The sequence below is a fragment of the Anthonomus grandis genome, chromosome 3 (assembly GCF_022605725.1).
Source record: "Anthonomus grandis grandis chromosome 3, icAntGran1.3, whole genome shotgun sequence".
Classification (NCBI taxonomy): Eukaryota; Metazoa; Arthropoda; class Insecta; order Coleoptera; family Curculionidae; genus Anthonomus; species Anthonomus grandis.
Window position 1 is genome coordinate 44,973,552 of NC_065548.1, and position 20,754 is coordinate 44,994,305.

Sequence of the window (20,754 nt, forward strand, 5' to 3'; positions counted from 1 at the left end):
ACTACTACAACTGGAGATGTCCAAGGACTCTGGGAAGGTATATCACTCCTTGTGTTCTCATTTCTTGAAACATTAAGGAAAATTCACCTTGTTTAGCTATCGGCATCCTTTGAGGTGCTTGTTTTATTGAAGCGTTGTCTCCAGTGTTAATCAGATACTGCACCAAATCCGTATTTTCCAGGTTATTATCGGGCAAGGAAAACACATCTTAATTTTCTTTAAGAAGACGTCGCAGTTTACTACACAAGATTCTTAAAAAAAGTTTTGTAAACATAGAGGACAAGATCTGCTTGCATGACGAGTTCCATTAGCATTTTTCATGACTGCCGCTACTTCAGAGCCTACGCCAATGTTGTCTGCTTGTTTTAGGTGTTGATCATAGGCTTTCAAGTTTACTATTCGAACCAAAACAGTAGATTCCGTCTGGGCAGATAACGTCTTTGCTGCAAGAATTCCTTGACCATATACTTTACAATTTTCCATGGGCTCAATCAAAACAGTGTCTCCATCTTTTCCTCTAGTTGTGGCATTAACCACTCTCTCTGAGTTAGCTGGTATAGTAATATCCTGAGTTAACTTAAAGACTCGGGCATTTCCAATATCTGTATGCAAATAGTGCCTAAGGATCTCTTCAGTTTTCGTCATCAATATGCGGTTATATACATCTATTTTTAACCTTTATATAACATCATAATTTATGCTACTAATACTTGCTGCCAGTATGTGGTTAAGCCAATGATGACTTTAGCTTCATGTAATCCAATAATCGGAATCCTTTTTCTATTCGCTGACTCCAGGATTAAATTTGGTGGTTGTGAAATTCTATAGCGAGCTACGATGTTCGACTTGATGACAGTATGAGCGGATCCTGTATCCACCACCATCTCACACTCACGGCCGCATATTTTTCCCGGCACTACCAAACTCTCTCCAGGAGCTTGGTAGTACCCAGCTTGCCTGCACCTCATAAATCTTTCCTGGTTCCTCGGGTCTGTCAACGGCCTGTCGGGTATGGCATTTATGGTTAAGGAGCCCCTCATTAAAACTTCAACAGCGGAAAATGACTCTTCTTTAGGCGGTCTTCGAGATTTTCCAAGGTCTGATTGGCCTTATCCGTCTTTTTTATGATGAGCCATACTTAGAGAATGGTTAGTATTTGAATTTAGAACCTTATCAATAAAACCATTTCTAAAAATGTTTCCTTGGAACTCTGTTGGCGCTGAAGGGTAAGTCAGATTTACTAATCGAGCAACATCGGCGCTTTAAACTGTTGGAGTCCTTCCTCTGGTTGTTGTCTCCTAGATTTCAATTGAGCCTGATACACTTGTGGTAGACAAGCTTCACCGTATCTCATCTCTAAGGTACGCACCAAGTATTTCGAAATTGAGATGGCATCATTCTTAATATTTCTGTAGCTTCTCTTCTAAGGCTTAAGATTGTTTGCTTTTTCTTCGTTAACCTAGCGTTTTCGTTTATTAGCGGTCTCAAAATGATTCAAGTAGGTACTCCATGCTTCTTTGCCGTTGAATTTTGGTGCATTCCCTTTGATCATTGTTTGCATTTCAGGATCGGGATGAATTGGGACACGCTTTACTTTCATCTCTAGTTCTTGGATTTTTTTTTGTGCTTGCCCAAATTCCTTCTTCCTTCTTTCACTGTTGCTTCGAAGTTAGTCATTCATTTTTGTTTCTGACTCTTGTTTTGTCTCGATCGTCTTTATCTTTTTTCATTTCATCTTTCATGGTCTTAATGAGGTCTTAATTTTTTTTCTTTAGGTCATCTTTCACGGTTCTAATCAGGTCGCCATTTTCTTTCGTCAGATTTAATTTTCTTTAATAAATCTTTCTGTTTCTTGTCTCGTTTTTCTTGTTTACGGTCTCGTTCTTCTTGTTCTTTTCTGTGTTTAAGATATCTTTCTTCTTGTTCTACTTTCTGCTCGTCAAACTTCCTTAATAGCAGCTCCATGAATTTCTCGATCTCCACCTTGGCCTGACTTCTTGTTAAACGCATTCACTAAAATGGGCCTCCAAATCTTCCTTTACTTCTGACACCAATTGTAATAAAATTTAGGAACACACTTTTTTTTGGTAACGTCAACAACTCTAACCTGACTCGCGTTGACTGTCATTTAATTATTTCCTACTGACTAAACAATTAAGATCCATGGAACAATTTAGAAATGTTCAGAATTTTGTTCATTGTTTTTGCCGCATAAAACTAATAATTTTAAGAGAATACTGACAGTCAAAGCAAGCAAGTATACAAATTTTTCAAAATTTAAAATAGTTATTTACGATAATATAACCTAAATTGGAGCCAAAAGGTGCCCTTAAACAAGATGAACTACTTAAAAACTAGACAGTATAGATGAAAGTATTAAACTAAACGTAGGTAGAATCCTAAATAAACCCTACTAATCAACTTTAACTACAACATGCGAATAAAATAGTACAAAAACTAGGAGAATAATTAACGTATTTACATTTTCATAATAATATAATCGTAATCATAAACTGTTTATTATGCTATGTATTGCATAATGAAATTAAAACGTTATTCTATTAACCTTCGTCTTCCCGGGTGGGGTACAAATGTACCCCATACATCTATTTTCTTGCATATTTGCCCAAAAAAGCTTATTTTTTGTGAAGAATTTTATTTTCTGTTAATAAAAGCTTTGTAAATATTTACTGCCTTTTAAACTACATTTTTTTCTTGGTTTTTCAAATATCAAGTTGTTTGAATAGCCACGTGGGAATGCACGCCTACTGGCTTGGCGGTGCTTTGTACGAGGGCGGGTCAATAAGTCCGTAACTTTTTGGATAAAAGACAGGTTTTTATATAAAAAGTTATTTTATTTTTCAACATAGTCTCCTTTTAGTTCTATACACTTAGTCCAGCGTTTCTCCAATTTTTTTATCCCTTCGGAAAAATATGATTTGTCGAGGTCATCAAAATAGGCATTTGTTTGAGAGATGATTTCGTCGTTGGAGTCAAATCTCTTTCCGCCGAGCCATTTTCTTAAGTTTGGGAATAGGAAATAGTAACTGGGGGCTAAATCTGGAGAATAGGGCAGATGAGGAAGTAATTCGTAACCTAATTCATGGATTTTTGCCATGAAAACTGCACATGTGTGGACCCTTGCATTGTCCTGGTGGAAAGAACTTTTTTTGGCCAAATGTGGTCTTTTTTCTTTCAGTTCCTCATTGAATCTATCCAATAAGTTGGTATAATATTCTCTATTGATTGTTTTCCCCGTTTGAAAATAGTCAATGTGGATTATATCGCGTGTATCCTAAAAAAAGGGCGCCATGACTTTATTGGCTGACAAACCCACCTTTGCCTTCTTGGGCGCCGATTCACCCCGAGAAATCCACTGTTTTGACTGCTGTTTGGGGTCCGGCGTGTTGTGGTGGATCCACGTTTTGTCCACGGTGACGAAACGACGCAAAAATTCGTCCATATTGCGGTTGAATAACGCCAAACACTCCTGAGAAATTATCACACGGTTACGTTTGTAGTCGATTGTGAGCAAACGCGGCACCCATCTTGCGAAAAGCTTTCTCATACCCAAATAATCATTCAAAATTGAAACTACTGAACCATGTGAGATGCCTATGGCTTCCACAATCTCTCTCACTTTCAATCTCCGATCGGCTAAAACCATATAGTGAATTTTTTCGATTGTTTTGGATGTAGAGACTTCGACTGGGCGTCCAGAACGTTCGGCATCTTCCGTGCTTGTACGGCCACATCGAAATTCAGTAAACCACTTCTTTACCATGGAAATGGATGGTGCAGAGTCCCCATAATATTTATCAAGCTTAGCCTTGGTTTAAGTGATGGTTTTTTTCCGTAAACAATAATGCTTAATGAGCACAGGAAATTCACTTTTTTCCATTTTTTTCTCAAAACGAGTGGTAGTCTGCTATCAACAGCTGTCAAACACAAACTAAATGACGCAGCTTGTTCAAATTTTGACAGGCGTCAACTGATAGTTCTCTGTTGACAGGAGCAGAGTTGCCATTTCCATTAAAGGGCGGGAATTTCAAAAAGTCACGGACTTATTGACCCGCCCTCGTACTTTGATCCGACGCGCGCTGCTTCTAAAAATAGACCATTAGTTGATTAGAGTGATCGTTGCAGTGTGCGCAGACTTATTTACTGTTTTATTTATTTCAAAGCCATTGGAGTGTTTTGTTTTAGCAGTTAGTTTTGCGAGTTTTGTGGTATTTCGCTTTTTTAAAATTTAATCAAAAATGTCAAAAGGCCTTAGTGATGCCGAATTAGAACGGCTATTATATGCAGACTCTGATGATGAAATGGGGGAATTTGACGTAATTTTGTCTAACGATAAGGAAAGTGACGGGGAACTGGAAATAAATGACGAGGAGTCGGATCTTATTGAATGCGATAGTGACAGTCAAGGCACATCTGTGGAGCAGGAACAGCAAGAGTCTATGGACGGTGGAAATCTCTTTTATAAATCTGATGGTACCCAGTTGTCAAAAGTTCCCTATCCTCAGACACGCAGAGGAGCTAAAGATATAATAAAGAATAAACAAGGACTTACTCTGTATAGTTCAAATTTTACCACTGAAATTGAAGCTTTTTTACTGTTCATGTCAGACAATATATTGAATATATTAGTAGTTCAAACGAATAGAAAATCTGAAGCGGTAAGTTTCCTTTTTCATTGACCTTATTTAAAATTTTATTTGATAATATTTATTAGTATTATTAGTTTTCTTTATTTTACTGTTACTTATTAAGAAATATTTTGTTATAGGTAATAAGACAATGGAATGAAAAATATCCACATAAATTGCAACGAACTTGGCAGCTTACCGATTCTACGGAAATCAAGGCGTACCTAGGAATCCTGCTGATTCAAGGAGCGCTTCAAGCAACCAAGGAGCCCCAAAAAATGTTATGGTGTACAGATAAGAAATATGTCAGGCCTATTATTCCGGCAAGTATGTCACGTAATCGATTTCAGTTGCCTACAGCATTTATTCGATTTGACGACTATTCTACTAGACCTCAGCGTAAGATAAACGATAAATTGGCGCCAATTAGAGAAGTTTTTGATTTGTTTGTTCAGAATTGTATCATGGCCTATTCACCTGGATCACATGTTACTATAGATGAGCAACTTATTTCCTTCAGAGGGAGATGTCCTTTTCGAGTTTACATGAAAAGTAAGCCCGATAAATATGGCCTTAAAATTTGGGCAATGGCGGATAGTAAAAATTCGTACAGTATACATTTACAGGTTTATCTTGGTAAAATAAATAACAAACCAGAAAAAAATTAGGGTGAGAGAGTGGTTCTGGATCTTGTTGAACCCCTTGGCACTGGATATGGAGTAACCACTGATAATTTTTTTACAAGTCTACCACTGGCGGATAAGCTTGCTGAAAAAAAACTTACCCTGTGTGGAACCCTCAGAAAAAATAAGTCATATATTCCAAACGAATTGCAACCCAAATTATTTAGGCCTAAATTTCCTAGTATGTTTGCATTCACAAAAGAACATACTATTGTGTCTTATACACCTAGCAAAGGCAAAGCAGTTATTTTATTGTCTACGGAACATCATGATGATACTGTTGCAGATGAAAAATATAAAAATAAACCTCATAAATGATACAAAGGGTGCTGTAGACACCACAGATAAAATGGTAAACCAATACTCTGCTCGCAGAATTTGCAATCGATGACCAATGGCAATTTTTGGCCAATTATTAGATATTGCGGCACTAAACTCTTTTATTTTATGGGACATCAAGTATCCAAAAATCAAAAAATCGACCGACGATATTTTTGCTTCAGTTAGGAGAATCTTTGGTAAAAGAATATATTGTACGAAGATATAATAACTCAGGACGCTTGAGCAAGACGCTAAGGCAGTATATGCGCGATGTTGTTCCAGACTTGACGTCTTCTCCAGTTGAAAACCAAAATGAAAGACTTAAAAGTGGACGTTGTTATCTCTGTGATCGAAATAGAGATCGCAAATCTAGACAACTTTGCAAGGAGTGTCAAAATTTCGTATGCGCGGAACACCATGTAAAGGAAGTGAAGTGTATTAAGTGCAAAGAAAATTAACTATGTTTTTTTATAATTTGATTAGTTACAAGTTTATTTTATGTTTTTGTATAATTAAAAACATGTAAATGTATCAGTAGTATCATTTTCATGATGGCGTACAAATGTACCCCACTTAGGACTTTACGTAACTTTTCTAACGTGGGAAGACGAAGGTTAAAAATAATATAATAAATTCCGATAAAAGTGGGAAAAGGTGCACCAGAAATATTAAAACCCTTAAAAATTAATTAAACATTAAATAAAAAGCTCAAGCAGACCTCATAATTTCCTCGTTAATCTATCATAAAAGCCATTTCGTAGTTTGAAAAAGGTTTATGGTAAAATGGAATTTGCTCATTCAACCATAATCTCTTTTGGTTTTCTCTTAGCCTTTCTTCTAAATTTGTTGGTCTACTAAATTTGTGTTTGTAAATAGTCTTCTTAAGATAACCCAAAAATAAAACATATTTGGGGAAAAACCTGGAGATCTAGGAGGCCATTTACTATCGCCAGTCCCACTACTAATAAGACGGTTAGGAAATTTGTTAAAAACTCTTTTACCAAAACCGCATTATGAGCCGTCTGGTTAAAAATAGACCGATCCTAAATTTAGATCAGGAAGGATTTAAATGGTAAGAAGAACTTGGTTTTGCAGCAACTTATGGATATTTTAGAGCATTTAAAATACTATCCCATGTGTTTCTCATGTAATATAAACATCTGAAAATATAATATTTCGTAGAAAAACTCATTTTCATTTGCTTTTTCTTTATTGGTTTCACAAAATGCCATTCTTTGCCACTGATCTTGGGAAAATATCTGCTGAACTTTGGAACATTTAAAACATTTATTCCTATCTTTTTCCCAAAGACGGATAACAGTTTTAAGATCTATATCCTTTCCAATACTTCTACTTGATCGTATTGAATCGACTTCTAGGGCACTACATACTATTTCTTTCAGTCGTTCCTGCTCCTGGACTCTTTCGATAGAAATATGTAATATAATAGTTTTGCACTTTACTGTGCCATATATGATAATCATGTCTGATGTTTTAAAATTCGAAACCAACATTTTTTGCAAGGAATCGGTTTAATTTCAAATGTAATTGAAAACAAATTCCTTCATTGTACTGTCGAATTTTCTGCATACAATCATCAAATAATTTGAAGTCTTTCGGAAGGAGTATAAATAACCATCCTAAATTAAAAACTAAATTATGACGCTTTAATATTCAACAGTGAAAAGTCACACAACAAAATGAGATATGACGATATGATAATAGTTATTTTGTCAAAAATGAAAACAGCAAACATCTATCAGGCGACCGGAAGCTGCTGTTCATCGACGACAGGTAGCAGTGTTGCCATTATTTAGGGTAGTGCGTAATCTTCAAGTCTCCAACCTGTATACAGGGTGATTTTTAACCTATGCGCGTAAACTTGGGAAATGATAGCTGATGAGTAGTAATGAGTAATAATGAAAAAAAATTTAATGAAATATTTTTAGTTTTGGAGATATCCATATTTTTTTAAATAAAAAACGTGTATTTTTTAACGTTTTTAATTTAAACTAATTTAAAGCAACTGTTCGAAGTTGTTTCCATTATTTTCGATACAGACTTGAGCTCGTCAAATCCATGAAGACGTACATGCACGGGCCAAACCAGGCTGTAGGCGAATTGCGTCACTTGCAGCGTTTATGCGATGTCGTAGCTCTTGCTCAGTATCAACTTAATTCACATACACCATTGTTTACATATGACCCCACAAATAAAAGTCTAATAGATTAAGGTCAGGCGAGCGAGGGGGCCACCCAACTGGACCATCACGGCCTATCCATCGTCCGGGAAACACACGATCTAAATGTTGTCGTACTGGTCGTGAAAAATGTGGTGGAGCACCATCATGAAGAAACCACATGTTCTGCCTAACGAGATTCACATTTACAAGGAGCACTGGTAAATTGTTGCGCTAAATACCGAGCACCAGTCAAACGATTTTCCAGAATAAAAGGTCCGATGAGCATCCCGTTCAGAATTCCAGCCCATACATTTACAGAAAAACGTTGTTGAAAGTATGTTCTCCATGTAATATGCGGATTTTCCAAAGCCCAGTAATGAGTGTTATGAAAGTTGAAAATTCCATTGCACGTAAAATTTGCCTCATCCGTAACTAAAATGTTCATGGTAAAGTTTGGGCTTAACTGCTGGTGATGTAACAACCACTCACAAAAGTGTACTCGAAGGAGCAAATCTCTTAGAAGTAGGGCTTGTACCCTCTGCACATGAAACGGGTACAGCAAGTCGTGCCTTGAAATTTGCCAACTTGTAGGTTGAGATATTCCAAATTGCGCTGCAATTGTCCTAGTGCTAATTCCAGGTTGTTCTTCGATAACTTCTAAAATATCCTGCTCCAGATTTAGAATGTGCCTAGGTCTAATAGCTCCTCCATCTTGTCCAGGCCGCGGCCGCAAATTGCCAATTTCTCTACCCCGCTGAATAACACGTAAGAAAGCCCCACGTCTCGGGTGATATCTTCGGGGAAATCTTTGGGCATACAGATCAGCTGCTGCCACTGCATTCTGATGCGTTTCTCCGTAAACCAAAACCATGTCGAAACGAAAACCTTCAAAACCTTCGTGAAATATCTGGAGACCTAGCTGGCCAATTTACAGCACCGCGGTTCGCCATAAGTTTATTCTTAAATGCTTGTGTTAACAAGTTTTGAACGTCCCGAGTATTATGCGCGGGACACCCATCCTGTTGAAACCACACATCACTCCGTATTTGTTCTTCAGGTATTATAGCTCTCACGGCAGGTAATATCTGCTTTTTCAAAAGATTTAATTATCTTTGACCTGTCAGTGTTTGGTTATAAATAAAGGACCTAATAAGGTGATTATCTAAAAACAATTATAGTATTTTACTTGAAAATTATTTTGTGGAATGGGTAAATAATTTACCCTACATATCACACCATACATCTTACTCTTTTTACTAATCCAAATCTTACTTGTAGCCTACGTTCAGCCACTTCATGAGAATTCTCAGTAGCCCAAAAATGACGGATTATCCCTGTTAAATACTCCGCAGTTGCTTAAAAACGTCTGGTTGTTCCAAATAATTTTCCTGTTAAAATTTGGTATTTCTTAACATTGCCTTACAAACCAGTTTAAAAATTCTAATCGTCTTGGGTAGTCTGTATCTCTTAAACCTTGAACAATAGTAGGCTTATATGGACGATATTTATTTTTTTTAAGGACTCTTTGAATTGTAGTCCTTGGTATATTCATATTAGTAACAGCTTTTCGGGTTGATGTTTTCGGATTTGCATTAAAATAGTCTAAAATGTTTTGATCGCAAGCTTCATTGTCCCTTTGATAATTTTCTGGCGTTGGTATTTCAAAACTTCCAGGAGTTCTAAGGTTCATGACAACCCTAGCGAATAATCTTGGACCTGGCTGTTGTCTCTCAGGATACAGTTCCAAATATCTGGCGATTATAAGATTTACATTCCTATAATATGTAATACACCATTTCAATATATGACATTTTTCTTCATTGATATTTGGCATGGCGATTTTTGCAAATTATAATTTTAAACAAAACTCACTAAAAACAAATGAAAAGAACTACAGACGAAAAAACTATTTAACACTAACAAGAACAAGAAACATAAAATTAACAAGATGAGAACTACTAAACAAGATAAAAAGTTAAATGAAATAAATAATATTTTGCAGAATTGTCAGTAAATGACGCTAAATTACTAAACAATAATAATTGAGTTGGAGTACTGAATTTGTATTGAATAACGGAGTTGACTCCGCCGAAAAATGACTAAAATAACTCCGCGAAAAATGACCTTTGTAACTTTTTGACATAAGAATGAAATATTTTTATAGTGTTATACATTATTTAAAAGGAAAAAAAAGGTCTTTTTAATTTAACAAAAAAACAAAGTGGCCGCCATAAGAAAAAAGAAGTTGAGGATGGAGTTCCAACCAAAGGAAAGTTCTTCATTTGTAAAAATGTGCGCCATTACATTTGACGCTTTTATTTTGTTCGTGTGAAAATAACGATCGAAAACGATCACAGCCACTAACAAACTAAGTACTGCTAAAGATTCCAAACAACAAAATTCCAAACATTATGACTTGTTCACTATCAGTTATTAATAAACAAAATAAGTTCGTCTGATACACGTTCTGTTGACATTTGTTTAACTTTATTTCGGAAACCAAAAATATTTTACTACATTTTTTCTCATTATTTATCTTCATCTACCATTTCCCAAGTTTATGCGCATAGGTTAAAAATCACTCTGCATAGTAAATAAGTGGTTTTTGGATACGCGAAATGAATTTCTGTCGGTGAAGTATTAGCTCCATTTTCTTGTCATTGGAAGCTAGACTTTGATATTTTTAAAATTGTTTTCTGTTATTTTTGCTTGAAGACTAACCGTATATTATTATTAAAATTATTATTCTTTTTATTAAACCTATGCCATATTTCTTTAGAACAAATTAAGAATGTATTAACATAAATTATATTACTTCGTTGCCTAAAAAATCTTATTTTAGGAAAATGTTTATAACGAAGTTATGACAGAAATAGGAGATAACGATATTACTTCTCAAAATGTCGGCTTTTTAAAATACACTGAAGCAGTTATATCTGAAATTTTGAGATTGCTACCACCTTTACCTCTTATTAGCCGAAAAACTGGAGCGGATATAGACATTGGTAAGAAAAAAAAACTTTTTAACTGCTTTATATAAGTACATACAACTTATGTAAAATATTAGTGCTATTGAGGCCCTTTAAATAATTATATTAAGATCTCCTTCAGACACAATGTATTAATACATTTACTACCTTCTTTAAATACAACCATTGCCATTTATCATACCTATTCTTTAGCAATAAATTAGAGTTTTATAGCCTTGCATTCCGATAACGTTTCTTGAAAGGACTATTTGGTACCATAGGAACAAATTCTTATTTTTTAATTTTTAATCGATTTACTGGCTTATAAGATCAGGTTGGATAATAATTGATGACTCCTATTGGTGCTCGCGTCTGATGTTCATATCTCGTGATCTATAATATCATATATTTATTTTATATATCATATATTTCATAACATATGTCGTATATTTCAATGCGTATTTGGTGTAGCCATCCTTTATTTAACACCGACTACCGAAAAAGTTGAAGGTATTGATCCTTATTGTAATCTAAAAAATTTATTTTGAAAAGACGAAAATAGGAGTATCTTCCTACCTTTCGTAGCAAGCCGAAATCTTAAGACATGAACGTCGTAAGTAAATCAGATTGATATAATATCTACACTAGACATCGTGCTATTATTCAAAATTCTCAAAAAATGACTTTGTCATTATCCTATAAGATTTGTTCTTAGAATTCTTATTAAATAAGTAAGCCTCAGCTCATTGAATGGATGATTTTTTTGGTCTTAGTTGGCATTTATTGGTCACTATTAATACTGATTTGTACTTAATATTTATTAATAATTTGTTTTAATTATCCATATTAGCTTAGAGCATATGCACTAACCACTTTAACTTTTAACCCATCGAGATACGAGATCTTAGGTACCAGAGCATCCCATATTTTAGCACGCGATCTCACGTTCATTACAAGAATTATCGTTATCGTACGTTCGCATGGACCTCGCTCAATACTTAGCTTAGATAATTGCTGTGTAAAGTGTATAGTTAGTGATTAAATAGTTCCATTACATGATATTAATCTGTTAATCTATGCGATCAAAATCGATTTGGGTCTGTGCCGAACTATCGAATTTGGGTTAGAGTAATTTGTAGTTTATGTTTTTTTTTGTTTATAAGCTAGCTCTATATGTATTCATATTTTAGGTACTAAAATTGTCCCAAAAGGTACAGACATATTAGTGCCCTTGTACCAACTCCACAGGAATCCAAAATACTGGGAGAATCCAGAAAAATTTGATCCTACTAGATTTTTACCTGAAAATATAAATAAAATTGTGCCATATTCGTACATGCCATTTTCTGCTGGACCTAGGGATTGCATAGGTAAAACTACTTATTTTAAAGTAAAATTTAATATTAGGAATACATCCGATTATACATTATTGGTATGTAACGCAATACTAAATACAGAAATCCCTAAAGTTTGACAATAGTTATTTATGTAACAAATGTGTAAAATGATCCTTTTTTTATGAATGCGACAATTCCCATGAATAAAAAAAGGGGATTTTACACACGTGCAACAAATAAAATTTTTTTGTTCGCAAAAAAACAAAATTTTCGACCCGTTTGATAGGCATATTGGTGTCGATGTAGAGTGCTAGCCTGTAATACATTGTTCCTAATATGCCGTTCTATAAGCATTTCCTCTGTTTTCAGGAGAAATGATGTAAGACAGATTTCGGTTTCTCGCATGAGTCGCGTCCTACTTTTGGTATTAATACTACTAAAGTACGCGGGTCAGTCTACATGGCTAGACTAACCCGCACTATTTTGCATAACGCAGGTTGCACCAGGCCTTTGCCCTGCTGTAGCATGATAGGTCCAGGAGACTTAAATGGTTTAAAGGTGTCTATCGCCCATTTAACTTTCTCGTAGGCTACCACCTTTTTGCCCCTGTTTGGGATAACAGGAGTCGGGTATTGGGCCTGTGTTGACTAGAGAATCTCCGATCCCGTAAAGTGGGTGCTCAGCATTAGGACAAGCATTTCCACCTCGGTTGCGTGTATTCTCCATTGGAGTTTATGCACGCACCAAGGGTCTGTTGCGGCTCCTTAGCTATTGCCTTGTGGAGTCTTGCGTATGCTGGTGTCTCAATTAGGTCCCTGCATAGTTTCCTCGATCCTTCTCGTTTTGTCTTTTTCATAGCATCGTTGTATCTGTTTTCTTACTGTCCGCCTAAGCTTGTTCAGTTCTTGGTTGCACCGGGAGGAGGGCACTCCTCCCGGTTAAAATGGTTTGCTTAGGGGACATGATTTTTCAAATGCATGTCTCATAGCAGATGTAACTGACTATATCAGTACCTCGAGCTCCAGGTTATTTTTACAGTTATCCAGGTCAAACCTCCGTTTGACAGTTATCCAGGTTGCGTCCTAGTGTCTCTTTATAGAGACTCCAGTTCGTTTTCCTGGGAAATGTGGAAATGTGTCCACAGATTCCAATTCGAACCTTATTATCTTTCGACAAAATAGGTTCGTCAGATACGTGCCACCTTGTCAAAAGGTCACACATGCATCCTGTCCTAAGGTTAGATCAATTACTTCTCTGCGGAGAAGGTGGAAGAATGTCGGCTCGTCCCCCCCATTAAGTATATTTACGTCCGAGGCTGCACAATAATATAATAGCGACTCACCTCAATTGTTTATTCCAGTGGTCCCGCAAATGGTGCGGTGTGCATTGGCGTCGTATCCTATTAGATGGTTGTCCGATCTTTTCTGGTCTACCAGCGACCGAATTATTGTGAGAGGTGGTTTCCCCTGTTGATTGTGCGGGAAGTATGCTAACGCTATTATTGTCTCGAATATCTTCTCCACTGTCTTCATTTACATTTTCCGCTGTGCCCCTGTCGCAAAACTCCTACAGCGGTGTGGCCTCTACATCCTTTTATATGAAAATGCACCTCCTTGGGTCGGGTCGCTCTTTTTGGTTTGACACAAGTCTCCCTCTGAGGTTCTCTAGCCCTCTTATCTAGCTCCTATAAAAATACGTTTCGTGGATTAGGGCTATCGGAATGCCATTGTACTTAATCAAGGCTGCGGTGGCTGCCTTCCAGTGGTGTTTATATACATTTATTTGCAATAACCTTATTTCCATGCAGACCTATTGTCTTCAATTGGGTTAAGGTTCTCGGCGTGGGTCCCTCCGTCTTTATCGTCTCCCCTGCGACCCGTACCCTTGGGGCTTACCCTGGAGCTTCAGCTTTATACTGCCAAAGTTAGGTGTAACGATTGTTTCGGTTTCCTTACTTTGGCTCATCTAAGAGGAACATAGCTAGTAGATAGTCCTTGCTATTCTGGTCCTCCCTCGTAGAGAGGACTTTTCCCAGGCTTGTGCTGATGTTTTGTTTTCTCGACGAGACTCGGCACCCAAACCACCACCTTATGTGGTTTTAGGAGTTTGCTGGCCTCCTTTATTAGTTTGTTGGCTCTTTGACATAGGTGATGTGAAGTATTCTCCCACCATAGCTTACACTTACAGTCCTTTAGAGCATTGGATTGCTCTTTCGAGATGTGCGCTTCGAGGAAGCTTCTGGGTGTTATGACCATTTTGATCCCTCCCTCGACATCTCTGTATGAAAGTTCTGGTTCCCGATTTGAAACCCTGGGCTTCTTTTGGAGTCTTTGGGACCCCAGTGTTCTACCCTCAGAATGTTGTCGCTTTTGCGTCCTCTTCTGTTGGGTTGCTGAGGCCTTGGTCGAGGTGGGTTTCGGTGCCTCGTCCTCCCTTTTCCGCAGCCGGCTATTTGGCTTTGCGGTTTTGAGCATCCAGCGGTTTTTTGGACGCACCGGGTGCTTGCGCCTTAGTCTCAATGGCAGGTCCTTTCGGCTCTTCCGGGAAGGTTGACTTTCGTCTTAGTCTTTCGTTTTGATATCCACAAATGGTCCTACGAGTAGCTAGGGAAAAGATGGCCCTTGCCTATCTTTAGCGTGCACATACCTTCAATCAGCTCAAACGTGCTTTAGACTGTCTTCAGTTATAAGTTATAGTCATCGTTCCCCGGCTTTTCTCCTATCCGCCAGCTGGAGACGCATCCGACAGGTTGCTCAACCCCTGCAAATGAGCTTTGCGGTGTCGGGATGCTAATGTAATAGTAAAGTCGGTCCAATATAATGTTTTATTAAAACTTTTTTCCAATGGTTTGACTGTTTTATGAACAAGATTAATTAGCAATAGCAACGCTTGAGCCGCGTAAGTTCAGCATAACTTTATCTGCTGAACTTATACATCTAACATATAAACATGCACCAAAAACCTTAACTGATGGATTATATAACCCATGATCCACCCTCGAAATCTTGCAATCATTTATGAAAGATAATTCAAAAAAGCATGACCATCTATTTATGAATTCCTCTAAAAGGACATCCTACAATAGTTTCAATGACCATAGTTTTTGGAAAATTCACTTTGCAATAATTATATCAGGGCCTGATAATCCCAGAGGATCAGAAATTTGGAAGATCATTGATAAGACTGACCTTTTAGTATAAAAAAAATCTTTGTTCTTATATTTAATCAGATATTGATTTGAGTTAAAATACACACCCGTTTGTTTTGTTTTGTTGATTATCCGCAATTTTTAAAATTCCCATTTTATGATAAAACCATTTTCTTAATTCTGTGTTACGCAATGTTAGTAATCTGACACTGAATATTGAATAATTCTTTTCTAGTTTTTCTTACTTTTTATTTAAATTCTGATTTGCCAAATTGAATTAAATATATTTCTAGAAAATAAATGTGAAGTCTTAGAGAAAAATGAAGTTACTGAAAAAGCTGACAACAAGAGTAGCTCTGATCGATTTTCAGCTTCTTCTATAAAAATGTAACCTCTTAACAATTTTGCTGACGTGGGTAATGTAAGTGAAAGAGGTAAATGTGGCTTGTGCGCAGGAGAGCTTGTTATTTATGATTGTGGAACATCTTACAAGCTAAGTTTAATTTAAAGGTTAAAAGGGGCTAGGCAAAATAGACTCTGTCTTAATTGTTTAATCTGACGCCCTTGTCATCATGGAGATGTAAACAGAAGAGTTGCTTGAAATGGCTGTATAGAAGCAAAGGTCTCGTCCCAAGTTTGGAAGTCATAGATAATAATAGTATCGCTGGTGGGAATAGTACCTTAGGGCCTTAAGCAAAGCCTGCTATAATTTTTTATGCACCATATTCTAATGGGAGGTCTTTTTTTTAGCCTCGGACGGTGCTGCCACCACCGGTATAAGGAGCTCCGTTGTGGCTTCGTCCAATGTGTCAGCTTGTTATCAGCCGCTTTCTTGAAAATATTGAATAGTGACATTACGGTGTTTGGCGAGGCATTGTCAAAGAAATTTTATATCGTGTTCGATCAGTGACTGTATTCACATAAACAAAGAAAAATTTAAAAATAATTAAAATGACGGCGTCAATAACTACTGACATTTTGGTGTTGTTTGCTGCAGATTTGATCGGCCATTTTTTAAAAACACATGGTACTATATATTTCAAAAAGAAGTCTTCGAGAAGCTTGTCTACAGACAGAACAGGCCCTCCGAAAATCTCCATTAACTCATGCACGCGTTAAAAATCGTTATTGGTCATAGTCAAAATATGTAAAATAATTGGATTGGCGATGAATTCAAAAACCTTTTTTTGGCAACCAAAATTTGGCAATTTGAACCATTTCACCTACCAAAAAATACAACTTTTTCTTGTTAGGTGGCTAAATCAGTTGGTAAGTATTAAAAAATTAACATTAATTATCAACAAAATTCAAATAATTACTGAGACGGCAAAGGGCAGACCTTTACTAGCGGTCGATACAACAGCTCTTTCGCTGTACGAACTTGCACAACCCAAGAAATATTATCCCGACTGGCATAGATACGTTCTATTCTACCGATAGATCAATTAAGAAGGAATTATTACACGAAGGAATTATTATATACGATTGCCTCCATACTATTGTATTTTCAATCCTATTAAGATGGTCTGGGGAGCAATTAAGAAACAGTTGCGTAAAATTAATGAAACACCGCAATTAAGGGCGTCCGTGCTAGACAATATACGAACGGTCATTCAAGAAATCGACAAAACCAATTTATAGAAGACCTGTGTATCCCACGTTAAAAGTGTAGAAGGCAATACTGCATCTTACCGCGAATTGATCCAATTATAATTAATGCCCATAACGAATCCAGTTCTGAAGAGATGGATAATTCTTGCCGTTAATTACCACGAGAATCATTTTATATCAAATATGGTTCATTTGTTGCGTTGTTGCAATATATTAAGCTTCTTCAAAGATCAACGTTTTCAGAAGCTTTTGGATTGATTTGGAAGATTAATAGGAAAATACACATTAATTAGTGCCTCATCAGAATGAGCGGTAAAAGCTTCTATAGTAAGGAAATATCCTGAAGTCAAACATTCCAAATAATTATTAAGGTTTGGACTTATTTGACTTTTCATTCACAGAGTGCTCTGGAATTCAAAACTGCATCATATTTTTCCAAAACTTTTTGCAATTTTGCGAATAGAGGTACCTGGATCTTCTTCTAGACTTTGTCTAGCTAAGGAAAGTGTACCTGCACGTGTTGTTCGGCTCGGTTGCGCAGTAAATTTGTTTACGCCGCTGCCAAAGCAACGGTATCGATCGCCCCGATTTGCATATAAACAGTTCCGTTGCGTTAATTCTTATATTTGTGTTCTGTGCCTTTAAATTAAATTAAATTAAATTAAAAAAAGGCGCGCTACTGTCGCTAATCGCGCGTTATTAGGGGACAAAACTTGTTGCAGCTTTGAAACAGATGGTGTACCTTTGCTTAGCTAGACAAACTCTACCACGGCCAGTACATTCTCTTATAGTTCTACCGTTCTTACTCTCATTGGCCTTCCTGGTCCTCCATTTCGCTTCAATGCTCCTGTTTCACGAAGTCGTCGATGTATACTTTGGAAGGTTTTTCTATGAGGCACATTATGATTAGGAAATCGTTCACAGTACAACCGACTAACTGATGAATTGCCATCAGCAAGTCTATAAATGTAATGCATTTCAGCCATCTTGGCGTTCGTTTAGCCATTCATGATAGACGACTTCACTTAAGTTCAACTTAAGTATTAAATACAGAAAATACACGTATACATTTTTATAAAATTTTGACACGGATTGACAAACTTTTTTTTTCGGATACCAACGGAATTGTTAGCTTTTTTATTACTTTATCCAATGTGGCACGCTACACTTTTTTTTCGGCTACGTTAATAATTTCAAAACTACCAAAATTGGATGGTTGAAACTTTTTTTTCGCACCGTATCTTCGAACAAAGCGTCCTATCAAAAATCAAAATAGTATAAAAAGTATCGGCAAAAAAAATTTTTGCCGCATGTTTAGTAAACACCCTGTATATCCTTTTTGAATACGTCTACGGCTAGACATAGTAAGAATAATGGAAGCTTAGCCACGTTTTCTCACAGTGTTTAAGATGTCACAGAATAAAACCAATTCCTTTTTCTCTCTTCATGAGTCACTTATCTAAGATTCGTGTCTTCCAAGTTTCCACATTAAGGAGTAATTCCGTGAATTTTCAAAGGAAAAGCCTTACTTTTTGCACATAGTAAATTTATATGTACATTGCTTTTAGAGTCTATTTGTCATATGTACAAAACACCACCATAGGCAACAGGGATGTGTCACTATAGCCATGTAATCGAGCATCAGAAATAGTTACATAACATGGAATTGTAATCAATTATAGTAAAAGAAATTGGAAGACATATGACAGTCATTGATTAATGACCTCTGGAGTAGTTTTATCTTATCCCAAATACGAGTTAGGGTATTCTCACAAATGGAGTGCACAACAATTAGTTTAAACTCCAAACATGAGCCAGTGCTGGACAATGCTTTTAGCTCATCATTTTTTAATGATGAAGCTCTAGACATATTATTCATGCCTTGATTAGGAATATACCTGTTTATAATGATTAAATCAGGTCGCTTTACACAATATAAAGACCACAAAATTAGTCACACTAGAACAATCAAGCATGTGTCATTTTGGTTAGCACCACCATTTTAGATCCATTGGGATTATAAGATTTTTTCTCTCGAGAATTGGGTTGGGAGAATACTTTTGGCTCATTCAGAAAGACACTATTTTTCAAAGCTCTATGTTTTGTTTTAAGTTTTAGTTAGAAATTAAAATATCGAATAATGGTTTGTCACTGCATGAAGATTCAATTAGACAACTTAATTTTTTGATAATGTTTATGATCGTCACTTGGTAATTCACCGAATTGGTTTTGCTGCTTGCAGCCAAGGAATTCTTGGGATAAGATCTACTGGAGAAGCAACTTCTAATTAGAGAATCAATCACATACTTCATTTCATCGAACTTATTAGTAATACAATGTTGCTCATTCTCCGCTTTTCATTAGAAAGATCCTCTAAGCGGGATTTTAATCAATTTAATTTGAAAAGATTGTTTTCACATTTATTAGGCGAATTTTATATGGCCTCTTATCTTTCTTCTATAATCTATTTGGCTCGAAAAAATCAAATATTGTTTGGTTCATAAATACTAAAATAAGCGGTGAAGTTGTTTGAAGGACCGGTGTGTATCCACGCACAAAGGAAAATTTAAAAAAAATATTAAATATACTGTGCCAATAACGACTTGCCTGTCGGTGTTATCCACAGCAAATTGGGCCGGCCAGTGGTTAAAAAGACATGCTACTCATCTTTTACAGAAACTTCTTGGAGATGCTTTTTGATGCTTATCGGTTGAAATCACAGATAAAGCAGGCCCTCCCATTGGCGGGAAAAAGTGTCCTCATGGCATGTACGTATTAAAGATCTTTATTGGTCAAAGTCAAAATAAGTTGGACAATTGGATTGGCGATCTATTCAAAAAACCTTTAAATTGGATAATTTTAAACAGGATCTTTGGGCATTGGAAGGAATTAATACTAAAGCATTTCTACTATTTAGCCTCATTTTACTACAAACCATTCCTCGTTTGAGGGCTCATATTGGTTCAACAGAAAATGTTAAAAAAACCTTCTTTAACCATTTTCGACGAGTAGACAAAATCAAGATTCATCCGAAAAAAATATCCTATTCCATCTTTTGTCCCCAAGTAAATTACCCAAAGGTAAAATCAATCGACTATTAATTCAAACTAAAAACATTAATTTTAACTAATAGGATAAAACGGTAACATATGAGGATTAGTGAGTGTATATCGATGTATCTACTTATTTAAATACATATTTTAGTTCTAGTACCATACTAATTCATTTAAATATTTTTTACTTATTTAACAGGAAAACATCAAGCGATGGCTCTTCTGAAAATCACATACGCAAATGTCATTAGAAACTTCAGAATACGAAGTACTCACACATCTATTCAGGACTTTGATTTATGCTCTGCTATTACATTATATCCTAATAAACATTTGGATCTTCGCTTTGAACTAAGACAAAATTAATACTGTTATTTTTAAGAGTAAGTTTTTAGAGATTATTGAGATTTGTCAATTTCATATTGCTTTTTAATGCAAATTAATATTAAGCAAAAACCTCCGAAATAATGAATTAGGGAAACGTTATGTTCGATAACCAATAGATATGAGAAAATAAAATTATTACTATTTTATCAATATTGTTATGTCATATGAATAAAACATATTTTAATAATTAATAATAAAGGATATCTAACTTTTTTCTTTACTCCTGATCCTAGCCTATCCTTCGCTTACTCCTATAAAATAATATGCCGTTTCCTCCGCCAGGTCACATCTAGGGCATACCAGGCTGGGCACCACGCACCTAAGATATGCAGATGTCGATTGAGTCTGCAGTGACCTGTTAGGACTCCGGTAAGGTCGGCTATAATCCCTCTGTGCCGAGACAGCAGCCACGCC

The 20,754-nt window shown here is 36.2% G+C and overlaps 1 protein-coding gene across 1 annotated transcript in view; it reads left to right on the forward strand.

Moving 5' to 3' along the window:
- The window catches only part of LOC126734081 (cytochrome P450 4C1-like), an 80,843-nt gene extending 60,300 nt beyond the window's left edge, over positions 1-20,543 (forward strand). Inside the window, exons 8-10 of the mRNA XM_050437590.1 lie at positions 10,678-10,840; positions 11,995-12,174; positions 20,153-20,543. Coding sequence (XP_050293547.1) covers positions 10,678-10,840; positions 11,995-12,174; positions 20,153-20,319 — 510 coding nt within the window. The 3' untranslated portion in view covers positions 20,320-20,543. The remainder of the gene's footprint in view (positions 1-10,677; positions 10,841-11,994; positions 12,175-20,152) is intronic.
- Positions 20,544-20,754: the final 211 nt, after the last annotated feature.